The sequence below is a fragment of the Nycticebus coucang genome, chromosome 11 (assembly GCF_027406575.1).
Source record: "Nycticebus coucang isolate mNycCou1 chromosome 11, mNycCou1.pri, whole genome shotgun sequence".
In the NCBI taxonomy this organism is placed as follows: Eukaryota; Metazoa; Chordata; class Mammalia; order Primates; family Lorisidae; genus Nycticebus; species Nycticebus coucang.
Genome location: NC_069790.1, coordinates 107,972,779 through 107,994,090, shown reverse-complemented (window position 1 = coordinate 107,994,090; position 21,312 = coordinate 107,972,779). Strand labels below are relative to the sequence as shown.

General features: G+C 38.0%; 1 protein-coding gene across 1 annotated transcript in view; it reads right to left on the bottom strand.

Annotated features, from left to right (window-relative positions):
- Positions 1–6,748: 6,748 nt before the first annotated feature.
- CHRM2 (cholinergic receptor muscarinic 2) overlaps positions 6,749–21,312 on the bottom strand; it is a 127,999-nt gene continuing 113,435 nt past the window's right edge. Inside the window, exon 4 of the mRNA XM_053553974.1 lies at positions 6,749–9,839. Within this exon, the coding sequence (XP_053409949.1) occupies positions 8,392–9,792 (1,401 nt within the window). The 5' untranslated portion in view covers positions 9,793–9,839 and the 3' untranslated portion in view covers positions 6,749–8,391. The remainder of the gene's footprint in view (positions 9,840–21,312) is intronic.

The following is a 21,312-nucleotide window of genomic DNA, read 5'->3' as shown; positions in this document are numbered from 1 at the left end:
GATTCTTAAAAGACTATATGTTTCTCTCTAGTGTTGTATTTCTTGCTCTTATAAGAACAAAGGGATGGAAATAAATAATACCAATCCAAGGTTTCTTTATCATGATAGGTTTTTAAGAATCACTATAACCCGTGTAACTTTGTAATCTTAATTTGTCAGTTACCTAAGTATTTCGCTTGTTCATGGCTGAGGAATACTATTTGCTAAAATTTGCTTTCTACTTTGTATGTGTGCACTAAACATACACTTTCGATCCCTTCTTCATCCTGTCTGAAACTTGTAACAATTGTATTCTTTCTCATTCCCCCTAAGCTTGTGACAGTGTGGCATTTCTCACACACTTTATGCTCATCAAAGAACTTGGCAGGCTTTAACTTTTGATTTAGGAGGAATCATTAATCTAGACCAGTTGCTGGCTGATGATACACGCTCATGTCCCCACAGGGTCTGGCTGAAACATCACGTTGATATGTTCACACCCCCTTCACAGTGTGCTGTGGACCAACATCCTCCACATGGCACACAGCTGTGGGAGACTCATAAGAACATAGACGATACTGGCACATGGAAGAAGATACGATTACTCATGGAAGCCCTCATGTACACAGCATTGCAATTTCATTTAAAGTTGTATTTTTGCCCCTTCCAGTATTTTACTGTTGTTTTGGTATTAGGCACACGTGTCACCATCAACAGTTTTTTGTACAGTTACGTGCCATTTAATGATGTGTCAGTCAGTGACTGACCTCATATTTGAAGGAGATTAGTCCCATAAGATTACAATACCACACTTTAACTATCCCTTTTCTATGCTTAGATATGGTTAGGTACACAAATACTTACCATGTGATTCTACTGCCTACAGTATTCAGTACCGTAACCTGCTGTACAGATTTGTAGCCTAGGAGCAATTGGCTGTATCTTATAGCCTCGGTAGGGTAGGCCAGCCCATCCAGGTTTGTGGACATGTGCTCTGTGACATTTGCACAATAATTAAATCAGTCAATGACATGTTTCTCACAATGTATTCCTCTTGTTAAGCGATGCATGACTGTAATTTGTTTTTTACAAAAAAAAAATTATTTTTGCTTTCTGAAATAACCATGTCAGCTACAACAAAAATTAAAAACAAGCCCAAGGAAATTAGCGGTATTTGTGCTTGCCTCTCAAAACATTTTAAAAAATTATCTTTAAAAGAATGTTTACAAAGACGAGCAAAAATATCAAAAAGAAAGAAAGGGGACAAAAGAAAGGAAAAAAATACAGCCAATTTGGAAACAGAAAAGAAGTTTAATTAAACTTTATTGTCATTAGTTTGAAAGAGTTTAGAGATATTTTTTCTCACTGAGACTTCATATTTTTATTGCTCCTGTTTCATTCTTAACTTTATTCCTTATAGTCATCTTCTTCTGCTTAAATACAAACTTGTTCATGTTATATTTTTATATAGGTTGCTACCCAATAGGGTTGAAAAAAATATCTTTTTCATTAATTTGCTGACCTTTAAATTACCCTCTTTACTTTTTTATTAATAATTCAAAATAGCAAGATCCCAAGAAAAGCAAAAATCGTCTGTTCCTCTTAAGTTTCCTACAAAATTAAAGATGCATACCTGGCTTTTTTTTCTTAATTAAGTCAGGATACTAGGCATGCGGGCCATTTGATATATGTTTCACATTCAAAGTAAATATAACTCCTAAATTCTTCATCATCTGTAGGTATAAGGAGCTATAAACCTACAAAGAATGTCTGGGAGGGACTTTGAAAGAAATGTGCTGAGAAATCACCACTGTTTCCCTTTTCTCAGCACTGTGGGTAGTCACACTGACATTCAAAGCACTATATTATGTGGTTGCACAGTGTTTGTGGGTACCCATCGTGGGGGCATGCAATTACAGATGTGTCTTCTGTATGTTCTGATGTATTTCTTTGCTCTAACCATGTTTTCTTACAGTGACCCCTTGTAATCACTGACATGCAGTGAAGGGATGGTCTTCACATGACTGATACACTCTTGGTGGCAGACATAGGGCTAAAACTCACATCATTTTAACAGCTACAGAAAATTCTGCAGTGAATTTTCTACATAGAGCAAAGCGGAAAGAGTATAAATTCTACAACACCCTCAAGTTTAACATCTTCACTGGCATAACTCCAATGCTTGCGGAAGCAGTACAAAAGTTATACTTCTTGGCCCTGTCAAGATATACGAGGTGAAATATATGCATGTTGGTGTGTTTTCATGTATAGCTGCATGTGTACAAGTGTGTTTTTGTCCTAAGCAAGTGCGGTTGTGTACGTGCCTGTGTATGAGTGTGTATGTTAAAGGGAAGTTGATGAATTGCTGTTTAAAGTAATTTTTTGAAATGTTAGGGTAATGTTAAACAACATAACAATGGAATGATTTATTCTTAGTACTCATCTGAAAAGAATGTGTTTGTGTACATGATCTATGCACAAATATATGATGTAGGTGATCATAAAAAATGTAAGGTTGAATATTTTAGGGGGAGATATCATAGATAGAATTTATGCATCTTATCTTTAAATTTTGATGCATACTATGGCTTGAGCAATGCTTGTCCCCACGAAGACTTCTGTTGAGACATGGCTTCTAAGGCAACTGTGTCCAGAGGCAATGGGACCTCTCAGAGACATTTAGACCATGGAGAATCCACCCTGTTGAAGAGATTAATTGTATCTCACAGGAGTGAGTGAATTATTGGGGGCTGGGTTAGTTACTTAAAGAGTGAGTTTAAAGCCTGGTTAGGAAGCCAGGTTTCCCCTCAGGTTCTGTCTCGTCTGCCTGTTCTTCCGTCTACCATGTTACATAGGATGTGGCGTGAAGCTCTCATCAGATGCAGCAGCCTGGTCTTGAGTTTTCCACCCTCCGGTACCATCACCCAAATAAACTTCAGTTTCGGGTAGTTGTCATACCAATAGAAAGCAGACCAAAAATTATACTCATGGTTCTTCAAGTAAATGCATCAATATGGTTATCTTTAATCTCTGGTGTCAACAGGGTAGCACTCAAATCTTTCTAAGACAGAAAATGTAAGGAGGCTGTTTGTAAGTATCTATCAAATTTTATATCTAATAAAAAATTTTCTTTCCTGTAGGTAGTATATTAAATACAAAATTTTAGCTTTCAAGAGCAGATATCTTGCAAATAATCATGATGCTTTGGCCAAACTTTCATTAGACTATAAAAGTTGCTCTCACGGTGTGGTCTGCATGAGGATCATACGGCAACTTGTTAGAAACACAAATTCTCAGATTCCACTTCAGACCTCCTACATCAGAAAGCCTAGAGGCAGGGCTCAATAATCTGGGCTTCAGTAAGCCCTGTAGGTGATTCTATTGCAGACTGGTCCACTAGCTTAGGGTGTAATATACTGCAACCCCAGTAAAGACACTCGCACTCACAAATGTAAACACCTGCTTTGTGGACAGGGAAGTAAAGAGAGCAAGACTTACAATGTTGAAGAAAATTAAGGATAGAGTGAATTACATTTGGGTTTTTCTTTTTGTCGTTAGAGAAATAGTCACACTACAAATTGGGGATTCCTTATCCCTGAAATGTTTGGGATCAGAAGTGTTTCAGCTTTTAGATTTTTTGGACTTGGGAATATTTTCAGTATACTTACCAGTCGAATATCCTTGATCCAAAAATCCAAAATCTAAAATGTTCCAATGAACACTACCTACAGGACGCTTAGAAACAAGGCCTCTATCTTGGAATTTCATTGGGCAACTTCCAATACTATACTATATTTAAAATGTTTTGGCATTTAATATATGGGATATTATACTGGAAACAAATAGAAAAGAGTGGTTTATAAAATGTGGTGCTTGTGCATTTTCACAATGAAAATGTCAGAATGAAAAACATTCTGAAGGGGCGGCGCCTGTGGCTCAAAGGAGTAGGGTGCTGGCCCCATATGCTGGAGGTGGCGGGTTCAAACCCAGCCCCGGCCAAAAACTGCTAAAAAAGAAAAACTTTCTGAAGGCCATCTCTTTCTCCCAAGATGATTATTTTTTATTCCACTAAAATCAGTAAATCATTTCATTTGGCGGAGAGTGAAACCATGAGACTGAGTTGGTTGCAGCCCCATCAGGCAATCAGACAAGAGATCAACACAGCTGTTGAAACAGTACTAGCTGGGAAGAGTCTCCTCACAGGGCTGTCAGGAGCACAGGCAGATGAAACATTGTTGTCATATGGAGCAATACCAGCAAAGATTTATTAATTTCATCCTCTGAGAGATATTTAAAATCAGCGCCATGCTCTGCAAGGTTATGAAACAGGTTAATATTAATATGGGTAGAATTTTGGCTCTCTAATTTCTTCTTCAAATTCAATTACCACCATCTTTGAGAGTTGAGCACATGAAATACAATCTTGTTACTCAGAAGCAACATATACCATGTTACATAGTAAAATTTTGTGTATAATATATTTATTTGCATACAGAAATATGTATTTCTATTGTACATTTTATTATTACATTTATAGAATATATATATTAAGCATATAGCATTTTCAGGAAGATAGATTAAATATGCACGCAGTTCATGCTACAATGTGCATCCTTTAAAGAGAAGCATATTTAAGAGGCATGGTATTGTATATACATGCTGAAAATACACTTTGCACAATTTCATTCGGCTTTGGGGTACTTTCCTAAACTATTTGGAATACCAGCGCTATGGTTGTTGAAAGGGATATTACTGAACTGGACAGAAGCAACTACCAATGAACTAAGAGGAGAAAATCAAAGTAGACTGCAGTACCGAGTAATTGTTGCCATAATTTTGAACTCCCGTCCTCCCTAACGTCACATATTCAGGATCAAAAAAACCATGAATGGACACAGAACAGAAGAATCTGGGGCCTCCAGCTTCCATATTTCAAACCAGAAAGCTCATCTCTTGTGACTTCATCTATTAGTAATTTTTGTCCTTGTGTTTAGGAGCTGGTCTTAATGATGAACTGATAAAAAAAAAGACATAATTTCCTCTTTTCAAGAAATGAACTGGCTTTTTTCATATTCTTAATCTCTTCTTTTCCTAAGACCACTCTGAGATATTTACATTATTGCTATGAGGAGAGAAGAAATAAACTCTTGATAGATATTCACCTTTACAGTGAAAGTCCAGAAGGTGAATCATATTGTTTCTGAAAGAGGTTTTTAATGTTTCTGAAAGTAACGATTGTAGCTTCAATAGAAAGTGACGATATCAACCACAGCCATTCTGATGGCCAACTCGCAACTTCAAGGGGTTGACGCTATGGCAACCATGACTGAACATTAAGATGCTGGAACTAACATGCCATGTGCATAGAGTAGTGATTTTGGATATATAGCTGCAGCCTATGTTCCCAATCTATGAATTACAAACATACCAGACTCAATGGATGAGAGTTCTAGATAGATGATTGGTGAATATTATGTTTTTTCAAATAGGTGAGCAATTTGCATTGTTCTAAAAAAAAAAAAAGATGCAGGATTATTTTCCCAGTCGTAGGGAGTGAACTCTAGAAATCCCTTAAAATAGACAAGAGTTTCTCAACCTTGGAGCTATAGAAATTTTGAGCCAGGTATTTGATTGGGAGGGGATGTCCTGTGCACCATCAGGAGTTTAGTAGTGTCCCTGGCCTCTGTCCTCTAGATATCAATAGCTTTCCTCCCACTTGTGACAATCAAAAATGTCTCTACACATTACTAAATGGCACCAGGAAAGAAAATTATCTCTGACAGAATGTCACTTAAATAGGTAAATCCAGCAGTACGTAATACAAATCCTTAATACAAATGCAGTCATCTACCATTTTCAGTATTCCTTCCATTTTTCTGATGTGTTTGACAAGTCTCCATGGCGTGTCAGTCTGTCTTCCAATTCCTTTCTTTACCTTGAAGTTTCTTTCTCAATAAGGCTGTGGTGGTTGTGGCAAAGATCAAAAACACAAGGAAGAAAAGGAAGGATACACGGGCAATAAAGAAAAAAAGACAGTTTGATTCACGGGGAGCTGGATTGTCAGAGCAAAAAAAAAAAAAGGAAAGACCTTGAATTCAAAATCCTTGAATCCAAATGGTTCATCCTAAGTGGAGCCAAATCTACATCATTATAATACAACAAATTAAAAATGAAATATTTAGCCAATTATGTTGTTTTCAGAAAACCAAGGAGCCCATTGGTTTGATGTATCTTCCAATCAATTTACTCAATGATTTAAAGAAAAATGTAAATGTAAATATGGATTGAAAATGTAAAAGTTTACATAAACTTAATTGTGGAGTTATATGGTTATACATGGAAGATTTGGGGAGGGCAAGAAGTGATTGAAGTTGTTTAAAAAGTAATTATCTGTATAAAGGATAAATACAAGTATCATTGGTGATTTGCTTCTTATTAACTTTCAAATTTTTTGTTATTTTTTTCCATTGTGCTTTTTTTTTATCCCAATTCTTCACATCATTAAGGTGTCATCAATGCCAAGTCATACAAGGTAACTCTGACAAGTGCCAGGGTCTAATGCTGACGAACTCATGAGGTATCTCACATGAGTATTACTGGACAAATGGCAGAAAGCCCATTAATCTAAAATGTAAAATACACAATGTAAAAAGGCATTTATAAATTTGATTTCTATTGATTTGGCCATCTTTAAAAATATGATTGGAGGACTACAGAATATAGTGTAAGAAAAGGATAAGAGGAATAAAAACAACTGGTTACGTAAGAATGAGCATAATCCTCTATTTATTTGGCCTACCCAATAAAAAGTCTCTATACAGACGAGATTCTGTATAATTCCACCATTTAAACAAGAGCTCCTGACATGACTTTTTTACGGTCTACTACTGGATGGTGAGAAATACCAAAGGAATAGCCACCCAAATCCTTCTGTGAGCTCATTTGGCCTCTGTTCAGTTATCCACTGTTTTTCTGTCACAAAGATTACTATAATTCTACTGATAGGAGAATTTGAGTTTAAATAATGTTAGGGAGATTTGGAAATTTGAGGAATATGGAACATATGGTTTCAGTAAATGATTTTGAATTTTTCATTTTTCCCTTCACTGGGTCATAGGCTAGTATCAGACAACCTCGCCCGATTATATTGTAAATATGTTTCTTTAGCAGATTTCGGATAGAAGGTTTTATACTCATGGGACTGACCCAGAAGACCCTGGTGCTATGTGGGGATGTCAATCCTGTATAGGATTCCAAATGAACAATGCCACATTCCCTTCCTACTGACTAAGTCAGGAAGAATTTCATGTTTTACAAGTTCACAGTTATACTTAGTTCAGGCAGATTCAAGGTGAAACAGAATTCAAACTTCTAGTGTTTTCATCTCAAAATTCATCTGGTCTTAGTAAACTTTCCCCAACTACATTGACCATTAATTAACTGAATGAAACCTAAATCTTACAATGACTTTGGTTTCTCAAGCATATTTAAGTTTTAGGTATGGTATTCTGTTAAAATAAAAAAACCTTGTTTAGGGAAAAAAACAGATTGGTTGAAACATTTCACATACAGGATAATAAATAAACTGAATCCTCATAGGATTTTATACCCCCAAGAATGCAAAATACACAGTGGTGGTGGCTGAAGTGCCCATTTTCATGGTATCTCCTGCTGCATTTAGCAAAAGTCTGACAAGGATTGCCCATAAACAACTCAGAGCAGAGAATTACAAAAAAAATAACACCATAAATTGAAAAAAAAAAAATGCTGTGACCTAGTTGGATTTTTTTGTTTGTTTGCTTTTTCTTCATGGTAGGTAAAGGAACGGTGAAAAAAAAAAATAAGAGCATTTATTACATTGAAATCCTCTAAATAACACCATAACAAAAAGATACATTATGCTTAACACTCTGGAGATCATTTCTGTATCCTTTTTTTTTCTTTTTCTTTTCGTATGTGTGATTTTTCTTTCTTCACTTCTTCCTTGGATAGAGTTTATTGTTCTTGTGTTTACGTCTCCATGGAAGCATGTCACTGTACATTTCATCCTCCAATGGACACATGAGACAACAACAACAAAAAGAAACGGGAAAGGAACGAGTTTATTCTTCTTGTGCAGACTGATAAAATGGTAGACGCAGAAGCCCTTCTTCAAGAGAGTAGGAGAGAGCGTAGATAATTCCTTGAATCTACAATTCCAACATGTCTCTTTCATTGTCCCACTGCTCCTAAACAGTTTTACAAGGTGTGAGTTTCTCAAACTGGAGCATAGGCTTGGTTAGAGTACTGCTATTGGGCTCCTGAATTGTAAGGTCCATAATTAGACTATAAAGTGCAATGGCAGAGATTTTAAAACTAGGAGCTCTTTTACCTCTTATATCCTTTCCTAGCTTCCTCTTTATCAAAGATGTTTTACCTTGTGGCGCCTATGTTCTTGTAATGACACATGAGAAGGTGTTTAAAGGTCTTCTTGAAGGTGGCATTACAAAGAGCATAGCAGGCAGGGTTGATGGTGCTGTTGATGTAACACAGCCAGTAACCCATGGTCCACACTGTGTTGGGGATGCAGGGTGCACAGAAGGTGTTAATGAGCACCATGACATTGTACGGGGCCCAAGTGATGATGAAAGCCAAGAGAATAGCCAAGATCGTCCTCGTGACTTTCTTCTCTCTGGAAGGAGGAGGCTTCTTTTTTGCAGGCTGCTTGGTCATCTTCACAATCTTACGGGCTACAATGTTCTGTTTTTCATCTCCATTCTGACCCGAAGACCCAACTAGCTCCACGGTGGTATTAGTTGGGGTACATGAGTCACCTTTTTGGGTCTTGGTGACAATTTTGATGCATGTTTGCTTAGAGTTCTCATCTTTGGAATGGCCCAGGGAAGTAGAAACCGTGTTTTCATCCTGAGTTATTTCATCATCTCTCATGTTAGAGGCGACAGCACTGACGGAGGTGGAGTCGTTGGAGCTCTCCTTCTCCTCCCCCTGGACGCAGTTCTCAGTCCCGGCCTCTCTGGGGGCTTTGCCATTCTGGATCTTGTTGTGCTCCAGACCGTCGTCGCTGCTGGGCATGTTGTTGTTGTTTGGCTTCACTATCCTTCCTTGCACCAGACTTGGAGAAACTGGGTCTTGGTTGGCCACCGGCTCCTTCTTGTCCTTCTTTATCCTGCTCTTGCTGGCTCGGGATATGTGCCAATACAGCACGGTCATGATGACCACTGGCAAATAGAAGGCCGCGATGGCAGTGCCAAAGGTGACAGCAGCATTGGAAAAAAACTGAATGTAGCATTCCCCATCCTCCACAGTTCTCACCCCAACAATGAACTGCCAGAAGAGAATGGCTGGTGCCCAGAGGATGAAGGAGAGGACCCAGGCGGCTGCAATCATCATACCTGCCATTTTCGTGGTCCGCTTGACTGGGTAGGTCAGAGGTTTTGTAACACAGAAGTACCTGTCAAAGCTGATGATGAGAAGATTCATAACTGAAGCATTGCTGACCACGTAGTCCAGGGCTAGCCAAAGGTCACACACCACAGGTCCCAAAGGCCAGTAGCCAATCACAGTGTATAGGGTGTACAAGTTCATGGAGAAAACACCTATGATGAGGTCAGCACAGGCCAAGCTGAACAAAAAGTAGTTATTGACGGTCTGGAGGTGGCGGTTGACTTTAATGGAAACCATGACCAGAATGTTCCCAATAATGGTCACCAAACTGAGGGATCCAGCCACAAGGACAATAAATACCACTTCAAAGGTCTTATAAGGACTGCTAAGAGCCAGGCCATTATTAGAGGAATTTGTTGAGTTATTCATTTTGTATTCTTGTATCAGTAGCCAAGTAGCCAAATAAACATTTAACCCTGTGGGAAAATAGAACAAAATTAATAAATATTAACATTGTTTGAAAACAGATCAGATTTATTCCTTTTAAGCTGCATTATCCCCCCTCAAATCTTCCTTCTCCTGCATGTTTACTATCCCCACCTGCTCCACTTCTCCAATAAAAGGCAGAGACTCTAAATGTAGAATTCTAAAAGTGCTTTCAGGCTGGCAATGAGCCTGAAGTCCAGGAACAGTTTGAATGCATCCATATCTAGATATGAATATCTATCTATCTCATCAATCAATTAAACTGGGCGTCATACTGATAAATTAAACTAAATACACTCAAAGTGTACATGAACCCTTCCAAAGCATCAAAAAGTTTATGGAAAATATATTTAGATTAAGAAACTAATGATGGGACAAAATTATGAAAGAAAGCATAAAACTTATAATATTGAACGTATTTCTTTCTTTTATTATTTTTTTTGACAGTCTACTCTGTGCCCTGGGTAGAGTGCTGGGGTTCATAGTTCACAGGAACCTCAAACACTTGGACTCCAGCGATCCCCTTGCTTCAGCCTCATGAGTAGCTGGGACTACAGGCACAGGTCACGATGCCCAGCAAGTTTTTCTATTTTTAGTAGAAATGGAGGTCTTGCTTTTGCTCAGGCTGGTCTTGAACTCCTGAGCTCAGGCTATCCACCCACTTGGTGCCTTTTAAATAGCAACTTTACTCCTGTAGATCTAAGACTTTTTTATACCAGTATTTATTACGGTGCTAAAAAAATAACTTAATAATATTTTGTTAGATAATACACTGTCTTCCAATGAGAATTATTTTTTCTCTGACATCTATTTTACACATGTAATTAGTATAACATAGTATTTCCAATATTGGATACCTTACAAAAATATTTGCTTATTAAATGCATATTGAATCTTTTTATACATACAACTTTCCAAAGCATCAAGAGATTGCTGGAATAGACATAAAAATGAACCAATAAAAGGACAAAATTATAGGAGAAAATACCAATGCTGCCACAAACAGTATTTGGCAGAGGAACAGTCACACGTAGCTGCAACTGCTTGTCCACATATTTTTCCTATGCTCTGCTCCATGCCAAGTTGGGTCCTAGGTTTAGACAACAGAGTGAAAATCATGTGTCCAGGACAATAATAGGGATTTGGGCTGGAGATGGTCACCGTAAGGTGTGGAGATAGTGGAATTCTGCACTTGGAAATATGTTATACTTAAAATCCAAAGCATTATCCTAAAGTTATGAAAACAGTCATCACAAGAATATATCACAGCACGAACTAATAAATAGCCTATTGACTATAATGTATTTTTTGGAATTGATATGGAGAGAATGGCAGTTAAACACACAATGATTTTTTTAAAAAACTACATTATGATATATATTTAGATACAAGTGGACAATTAAATAAAACAAATGGGACCCTGCCCAAGTCAGCAGGATGGCTGATACGTGATGAGCACTTTCACAGGTGCATCTAAAATGTAACGAGCTAATTCATCCATTTATAAATAATCCAAGTGCTAGATTTTTTTGCATGTTACTTTATTTAATTCTCACAATAACCCTGACAAGAAATATCATCTTTTGCGATTTTACAGATGACAATGATCAGAGAACCCACAAATGTTAGATCCATGGTTCAAATTGGATCTACCTGATTCCTGGGGCCACGTTACTCCTACTGTGCCACACCAGGACACAAAACCTTCCTCATTAAAATAGTCTTCTAGAATAATACTGAATGTCAAGGAAAGAAATGAATCCATGTTTGGTAACAACTGATCCAGAGAGAGAAAAGTTAATTGATTGTCTGATATAATTTCAGATGAAGAAAGAAATTGGGAAACTAAGAGGAAGTCATATAAGGCTGGATTTATAATTGTTCATATTTCTTAAAACTTTCGTTTTAAAATACTAATATTAGTGTATTACTTCTTTTTTTATTAAATCATAGCTGTATACATTAATGCAATTATGGGGTACAATGTGCTGGTTTTATATACCATTTGAAATATTTTCATCAAACTGGTTAACTTAGCCTTCACCACATTTTCTTAGTTACTGTGTTAAGACATTTATTACTTCTTATAGATTTTTAATTTGCTCCCGTTTGAACACATTATCAAGAATGGTAAGATGCCTTGTCCATTTTCAGTCATTTAAACAACACATTCCCTGAGCAAACTTCAGAAATAGAATTATCAGCCTTACCAGGATTGTCTGAAATTCCCACAACCGTTAGAGTAGTAATAAGGCTTCTGGTAGCCTTTCAATTGAATATACGATGTCTAAGCAACATAGTGTGTGCTGTGAATTAGAAGCTTACTTCAGCAATATGCTCAGTCATATAGCCTTAATATAAAGTATTATTGTAAAAAATCATGAAAAACATAAGGATGATAAAATATAGCAGTGTGGGGAAATAGCAGACTATCTCTAGAAAAACTTCAGTTACTGAGGAGCCAGCAGATGGTAACATGGGAAATTAACTATTATCCCTATCTTTCCTTTCAGAATGAAATGTGCAAACGGTCTACTGTCTTATCCACTGATTAGAAAGAAAATTAAGCTTATTTATTTTTAATTTTTACATAATATATTTACAAATAAATGTGTCAGGTAATAATGTGATGAATGACATTATAACTATAATGTTTGTTCTAACATGAGATAGATGACCATTGAGGCCTACAACCTATCTTCTATTTTAGATCTCTTAAGCACTTAGTTAATCACACTAAGATGCAAACTGCCTTGATACAGGTACTGAATAGGCTTTGATATCATTATCCATAATCAATCACTTCTTCCATCAATGATGCTAGAAAGTGAAAAAGAAAAAATAAAAGAGAAAATTTGGGAGACACTTATTTAAGGAAGCCATGGGGAGCAAAATCTTTTTAAAGAACTCTTTAGAAAACTAAACAAAGGAGTGGTGCCTATGGCTCAGGGAGTAGGGCACCAGTCCCATATACCAGGGGTGGCAGGTTTGAACCGGACCCTGGCCAAAATTGCAACAAAAAAAATTAATTAATTAATTTAAAAAAAAAAGAAAAAGAACACTAAACAAAAGTTTAGTTGTAGACAGTTTTGATGTTGACATGATGCCAATAATGACATAGTTTGAGATAATATTATAATAATTCTGTGAATCCTGAAGTCTAAGTTTTACTTACAGATGGAGGAGAATCCTGACCCAGAGCTCAGGAGACAGGCCAGCCCTCCTAGCTCACAACATTGATATTCCACACTCCAAGTGCTTTGACAACATCACACAGAAATGGAGTAAATCCCCACTTTTTGTTTTTATCCTTTAATTGGGCTTTTCTTTGAGCCATGTAACATACTGTGAGTCACTGTACAAATTTAGAGCCTTTTTTTAATTTTTTTTTTAGTGTGTTCCTGAGTCTCACTACAACAGCAGTTGTGGTGGGGGAAGTGGCCACAGGGAGCAGTGGAGGCCTTGCTACAAAATCAGGGCTTTCTTGGTTGCTTTTTCATTTCAAAGTCTCTTACTGAATGGCCTCTGTGGGTAGATCCTTACATGCTATCAAGGGCTTTGGGGGTGAAAGTGAAGGAGGATGGGTGATTGGATGAAATACAATACATTCTTGTTAAAAAGGAATGTATGGGGGTGGCACCTGTGGCTCAAGGAGTAGGGCGCAGGCCCCATATGCCGGGGGTGGCGGGTTCAAGCCCAGTCCTGGCCAAAAAACTGCAAAAAAATTAAAATTAAAGTTAAAAGGAATGTATGTGTATAATCTATGGGAGACACAAATCGCTGATAACATTTCCAGTTATTTAAAAAACTCTGGGCCAATATCAGGGCAAGTGCTGAGGCTAAGAATCTTTGGAGGAAGGGTGGTCGGGTGGGGTGAAATAAATACAGAAGGCTGCCTGGCAGACTGCGTGTATCTCTCTCACTTCTCCCCTCTTTGTCTTCTTCCCTCCCCCTTACCTTTGCCTGTATCTGACTTTCTTTTTAACTGTTGTCAAGACTTTGCATTGTTAGCTTCTTCTCAGGAAAGTGTAATATACTGATGGTGTATGTCTGCACCAGTACCTTGAACCTGACAACAGACAGGTTCAAAAGGACAGCAAAAGACTTAGCCACTTACCTATCTACGCTTCATGTTTTGCTTGATCTGAAAAGATGCATCAAAAGTATTCTGGAAGCAATATGTGAGTTTTCCTCATTTAGGAAATAGCAGTGCAGGACGGCAGACTTTACTAGATAAGCATTATGTAAAATGTTTGGGAAAAGAATGCCGCTGAATTTATCCAGCTGTAACTTTAAGGTTTGTACACATTACTGTATGTGAGTTGTACTTTCATAAGAAAAAGAAAAAAAGAACATATAAAAGAAATGATATGAGAGTGAAAGTGGCTGAAATAGCAATCTGATCTTTTCTTCAATACAAACACAGCAGAATCTATGGCTTTTTCCAATGTGGAAAACATCAGGATTATGCAAGGCTTTCCCGTGGTGTAAATATGGTTGCTGTTTTGGCTGCCTATCACACATGACACTATTCTTAGGAATTCTGGGACAAACTTCCACTCTATGTTAGCCAAGCTATCTTTTTCCCTCTTCAAAACACACTCTAAATACCACTTACCAGAGAAAAGTGCGATGACTAAAGGGGTAAGAGAGGTAAAAGCAGTTTAACTAGGAACTCTGTCCTTCTCACTACAGCCCCAACACGTTTTAGTTATCTGTTCATGTGACACACCTCCAGCCAAAAAGAAAAAGAAGTCTGGACAATTATAAACACAGTGAAAGCTGGAAATACCCAACCCTTTGACTTTTTAAAATGAAATTACATCTGAGTAAGCGCTGTTGCACCCACCCTTTTCTGTACCAGGGATTTGACAGAACTCAAATATTGATGAACATAATCTAGTAAATGGTGCTGACTATACTCTGTGCTCTAGAGCAAACGGCAGCAGCAGACAAAGTCCTCTGTCTAAAGGCTGTTAATGTTCTCACAAGGAAGAGGGGGAAAGGGAAAATGGAAGCAGCTCCCGGAGAGCTGCTGAAAGCTGTGCATGATTAGGCAGCTGTATTTGAATCTGTGTGTCTATCTTAACTGTCTTGAGAAGCTGGAAATGTGTATAGTCGGCTTTTTAAAATTTTGTTTTGTGTTTTCCTAAAGTTGGCAGGCTGCTGGTTTAATAATGCTAAATTATTTAATTCATTGCTTTGAATTAGAAAAGCGAATCAAATTTGCAGAGGAAATGAGGCTTGTTAGAAAGCTGATAGAAAATTCTGGAGTGAAAGCTGTTGTTCTAGAGAAGCTGAGCAATTCCAAACAATGTATCCCTTTAGGGAAGCTTTTCAATGGTGCACGTGCCATCCATTGGAAGCTGAGACAGAGCATGGGACAACTGGAGCTCTGGATAGTGGGTCAAGGACAGCCTTGTAGACAGGACTGGAAATCAGTTTAGGAGCAGAGAGAAGATAAAGAGGAAGCTAATACTTTTCTTCTGAAGAGGAGACCAGGAGTGTTGGGATAAGAATAAATGGGATTAGAAATTATGAAAAGATTAAGAGGTACGCATAAAAGTGAAATTTCTTCTCATGAATACAATGAAAACAAATATACAGATAACACATCTTATGACAGCTAAGTAGAGACAAGGTCACTTAGTTGTACATAGAAATATATATTTATTTTAAATATGTCTCTTACACTTGAGGCTGCATTGCTTATGGAAAGAAAAGTAAAATTAATCAATTCATGTGTCGTTCTTCTCATTAAAGGGTACATTGACATGAAGAGCAAAGACAAGAGGATTCTGTTCTATAGATACAATTTCATTTGTCATCACCTCTTAAAAATGCATATTCCTTTAAGTGTAAGCTTAGTAGGCACACTGTTCTTTTAGATGCAATCCCAAGAATGTAAATACAGAGTCTGGAGAAATTAATTCATCTCCATAAACCTAAATCTTGATTCCTCAACTTTTCAATGACAGAAATGACACTAGCTTCATAAACTTATGATTCATTCCAGATTCAATGAAGCTTTAAAAATAAAATAGTAATGAAGTGTAGAGAGTAATGGGCAGCAACTATTTTTATTGTTTCCAATCGAAAAGACAGAATGATTGTTTCCCCAGAGTCTGATTGCAGCCTATTTCTAGAACCGAGGAAAATGACCACAGTATTATCCCACTAAAACTTGAAAAATGAGAGCACGAAGAAGATTAAAGTCTTTACTAAACGATCGAATGGCAATTGAGATGAGGAAACATAAAAAGCTGCAACAACTCAGCAAAGATTTTCGTATCCTAAACACTAATTTGGAGTTAAAATGAAGGAAGATGGTGGGAGAGAATCAAGATGTTTACGTGGTAAATCAGGGCACTCAAATGCTCCTATCTACCTGAAAATAAACCAGTTTTCTTTTGTGATAACCTCAGGGGAATCAAAGCATAATTGAATGTATGCTAAGATAAATCATCAGTCTGCCTTCATCTTCTCTTCTTTCTAATGCTATTATTTTGAACCTATTTAAATATTTAAATAGCTCCTCACCTGCAGACTCCCCAAACACTTTCAAATATCATATCTCTCATTCAGACCAATTTATAGTTACGAAGCCCTAATTTTTACCTTTCCCCAGGGGGCAAGTTGCATGCTGACTGAGCCCAGTGTGAAAGCTACAACAGAAATGAAACTTCCCTTCTTGAATTACACCGTCCTGGCTCTTCAATGTCTTCAGCACAATTTACCTGCCTCCATCTCCTCCTCTTCTCTGTGACATTCAGTAAACGCAGCTAAATGGTGAGCACTTCATGTATCGATTTATTTAAATAAAATTTCTGTCCCCCCATAATATGGGATAAAGGAAAAATTTCCAGTATAAAGTAAATGGATTATTAGCACTTGTTTGTAAATCTGCTGATAGGATGCTTTTTTCCTTGAAGCACAATCATACTACCATCAGCAAAACAATCTTAGCAGGTATTGTCTACTGCAATGGAAACATGTAAGGGCAGGATTCTGTGTGTAACTATCCACTCCCCGGACGTCCACAAGACGGAAGAAAACAGTAAGCTGAGAGATAGTGCCTGTGTTCTCTCACCTCACTGTTGGGTGTGTGTGTGTGTACCTGTGAGCATGCACACACCAAATGTGTTAGTTAAGGAAGAAAGCATAATAACATATATAAGAAGAAAGAAAAGAGTATCTTTGTCCTAAAAAGGTTATCATCTAAGGGAAATTTTCTCATGAGGTATCAGTGCAGTATGAGAACATTCTATGCAAACAGAATTTGCAATTCACAAACTGGACTGTATCCAATTTCTAAGGCCCGAGGAATGGAGGAATGGAATCTCTCTTGGATTCTACCTCTTGAGGAAGACAGACGTAAGGCCTACTGGGCCTGCATGTACACCTCAGAGATCCGCTGGCAGGAATTCTGGACCGTAGCTCTACACGAGTGTTTGGGGTTTTCCTTCTGTCATTTTATTCACAGCAAGCTCCCAACATAATATAACCATAAGAAGAATGACCATGAAAAAGTCGCCATACTAAGTTCATTATAATCTAACGATGTTTCTAACCAACAGGTAGAGCATTCAATAAAATAAAAGAAGTAAGCAGTCTTCTGCATTTCACCCAGGAAAAGAAAAAAATATACAATGTGAAACAATTTTTATTTTATATAAATTGATTCCATGTCACTGTTATCATTTACTTCTCCTCGTTTTATGGATTCCAGAAATCTTGCTATCATTCTAAGGTATCCTGATTTTAGACACTGAATGGTATTTTCAAACTAAACTTTAAGAAATGTCAATCTAAAATTAACAACTAATTCTCTTCATAACCAAAAAGAGGGTCACAGACAAGTGAACCTCCTTAAAATTGACTGTAGATTCATGACAGATTATTTAGTGATTCTAAACATATTTTTCCTGAAAACAGTTTATTTTGGAGAAAAAAAGATGATCTTTCTGAGGATGAAAAAAAATTCTGATCCTCTAAAAATTTGGAGCAAATTCTGAAACTGAGAGATTTCTTGTTGACAAATATAAAAATAGTAAAATTTCACTATGTCAACTTGTGAAGGCTTACAGAATAGTCTAAAAATATGCATAAAATTAATTTGTGTCTTACACTTACCATAACACTGTAAGAGCTGTATTCAAAGGACAAACTATTTTTTTTTTTTTTAATTTCAACTGTTTTGCTAATTGAAAGAAAATTTCTTGTGATAGAAAAGTATTCATTCGGGGCAGTGACCGTAGCTCAAAGGAGTAGGGCCCCGGACCCATATGCCGGTTCAAACCCAGCCCTGGCCCAAAACTGCCAAAAAAAAAAGAAAGTATTCATTCTACCAAATGCCAGTTTTCTTGAAGAACTTGCCTCATGCCTTTTCTCTCTCACGCATGAGTATTTCTCTTGACAACTTTAATCCATTTATCCTGATCCTTACGTTCTATGTATTACTTCACTCTTTTTTTTTTTAAATTAAATCCTAGCTGTGTACATTAATGCGATCATGGGGCACCATACACTGGTTTTATAGACCATTTGACATATTTTCATCACACTGGTTAACATAGCCTTCCTGGCATTTTCTTAGTTATTGTGTTAAGACATTTATATTCTACATTTACTAAGTTTCACATGTACCCTTGTAAGATACACCACAGGTGTAATCCCACCAATCACCCTCCCTTTGCCCATCCTCCCCCCTTCCTCCTCTCCCTCTCCCCCTTCCCCATATTCTTAGGTAATAACTGGGTTATAGACTTCACTCTTTCTGTCATCCACCCTCCCTGGAATAAGTGTGGCTTGTAGGAGATGGCGTAGGTTGTTTGAGGAACACCACAGGAGGATGAGTTTCCAATCGTTCACATTATGTTACTCTTCTATCATGACTACCTCGGCTGACTTATGACATAGTGACTACAAAACATTTATGTGGAAATGTTATTTCACACGCAGCAGACACAGCCTCATCATCGTAGAATACAAGGGCCATAACTAGGCCAGGGCTGACCTTTAATCACAGGACAAGGGATGTGGATGTATTGGGTTGATAGTCCTTTGGGGATTAGATGGCCCACCACAGCCTGCTAAGCAGACCCTCTCCAGGGGTGAGATCCTCAAGCAGTCTGCACTCTGGCTGATGGGAAGGGTATATTTAGACCAAATGTTCCAAGGACAGTCTCATTCGTAGCTGCCTCTTAGTCTCTGCTCTTCATGAGAAAACACCCTCAGCTCTGTGTCTGCATTTAGGAATGTAACTTGTGAGCAGCCTGCCGCAGGCTCTTCCCTTGTTTGGTTGCTTTCAAAGGCCCCTGTAAAGCTCAAAGGTGACGGCTTAACCCACTTTGCTCAGTGTTTTTTTTCTTTTTGGTATTGTTATTAAAATAACAAATGACTGTGTGCAAAGCTGACCTCCTTAAACAAGAGCTAAACTAGTAAGTCACAGTAGGTGCAGCCCTGTCTCAGGGGGGAGGGGGGAATAGCCAGACTACAGAAAGACCAAAAGCAGACATTGCAGGGGCAGGGATGGCCAAGTGGGCTGGGAGATTTTCCATTATGTTTGGCACTATGCCCAGTACATCCTCACATTTCCAAGCTCCTCTTTAAAATAAAGATTGGCAACCACTTGGATAAAGTTTAATTTCTGTTTAAATAAGATCCTGAGTTCCATAACCAAGTTTTTAACAATGACCCCTATAGCTTTCTCAGTGTGAACCGTACATTCCTTCTACAATGAAAACAAACCCTTAAATGGTTACTTTAAAAGACTCAATGGGTTTTATAGAACTCAAATGGTATTTTCATATATTAAGGTTAAATGAGTTGGAAAATTATGAATCACTTTCTAAAAAGTATACCAAAGATTCAAAGCAGAGAATAAGAAACCACATAAGTTTCCATCACAGGCATTGTAGTACTTGGATTGGGATGGATGGAAAAGCACAAAGGTGATTGAATGGAAGGTAGATTAAGAAAGGCCTTTAAGGGCGGCACCTGTGGCTCAGTGAGTAGGGCGCCGGCCCCATATGCCGAGGGTGGCGGGTTCAAACCCAGCTCCGGCCAAACTGCAACGTAAAAATAGCCGGGCGTTGTGGCGGGCGCCTGTAGTCCCAGCTGCTCGGGAGGCTGAGGCAAGAGAATCGCGTAAGCCCAAGAGTTAGAGGTTGCTGTGAGCCGTGTGATGCCGCGGCACTCTACCTGAGGGCGGTACAGTGAGACTCTGTCCCTACAAAAAGAAAAAAAAAAAGAAAGGCCTTTAAAAATACCTGAGTCAGTTGCTTTTCTTTTCTTTCTTGAATGAGGTTGAGTTATGAAAAACTTAAGCAGAAAAGAAAAGACAAGACTAGTGTGTCAGCTGCAAGAGCCATAGTTATTCCTGGTGTGGCAAAGAGCTGTAGGAAACCCGTAAGAATGGTACTCAGGGAGGTGGGGAGAGAGTGGCCTTAGAATTCACTTTGCAAATGGAAAGGAAGGGGTTCAGCACAACAGTAGATTCAGTTAGTTTTGGAGATACTAAGGGTATTTAGAAAACTTTTTCAAGGTTATCTTTTTTTTATTATTAAATCATAGCTGTGTTCATTAATGCAATCATGGGCTATAATGTGCTGGTTTTATATACAATTTGAAATATTTTCATCACACTGGTTAACACAGCCTTCCTGGCATTTTCCTAGTTATTGTGTTAAGACATTTATATTCAACATTCAGTAAATTTCACAAGGATGAGGAAGGTAGAGTATGGCAGAGGTCTCAGGAAGGAACTTCTTGGGAACTTCCTAGAGGTGAAGGCCATTAAAGTCAGAAGCTATTATATTATTGGCTACTCACAGGAGGTGGGGGACCTGCCCACATGTGGTCCTCCAGATCCCCAAGTGCACTTCTTGACTGAATCTAAACTTGGCCGGCACTGTGGCTCACACCTATAATCCTAACTTTCTGGGAGGTTGAGATGGATTAACTGCTTGAGCTCAGGAGTTTGGCCATCCTGAGCAAGATTGAGACCCTATCTCTGCTAAAAATAGAAAAAAAAAATTTAACTGGGGGTGGTGGTACACCTGTAGTCCCAGCTACTTGGGACGCTGAAGCAAGAGAATCTTGAGCTCAAAGAGTGTGAGGTTGCTGTGAGCTATAATGGCACAGCATGTTCCCCAAGGTGACAGAGTGAGACTCTGTCTCAAAAAAATAAAAACAAATTAAAATAACAAAAGGTACATCAGAGAAAGATGAAGCTTTTCTTGCTTCCTTTGGTATTTAAGAAAGAACCATCTTGAAATTAGAAGGCTATGGATTGGGTGGCATCTGTGGCTCAAAGGAGTAGGGCGCCGGCCCCATATGCCAGAGGTGGTGGGTTCAAACCCAGCCCCGGCCAAAAACCACAAAAAAAAAAAAAAAAAAAGAAAAGAAAAGAAAGCTATGGATTGACCTTCTTCCTGTAACTTATCTGCATATTAGCAGCAA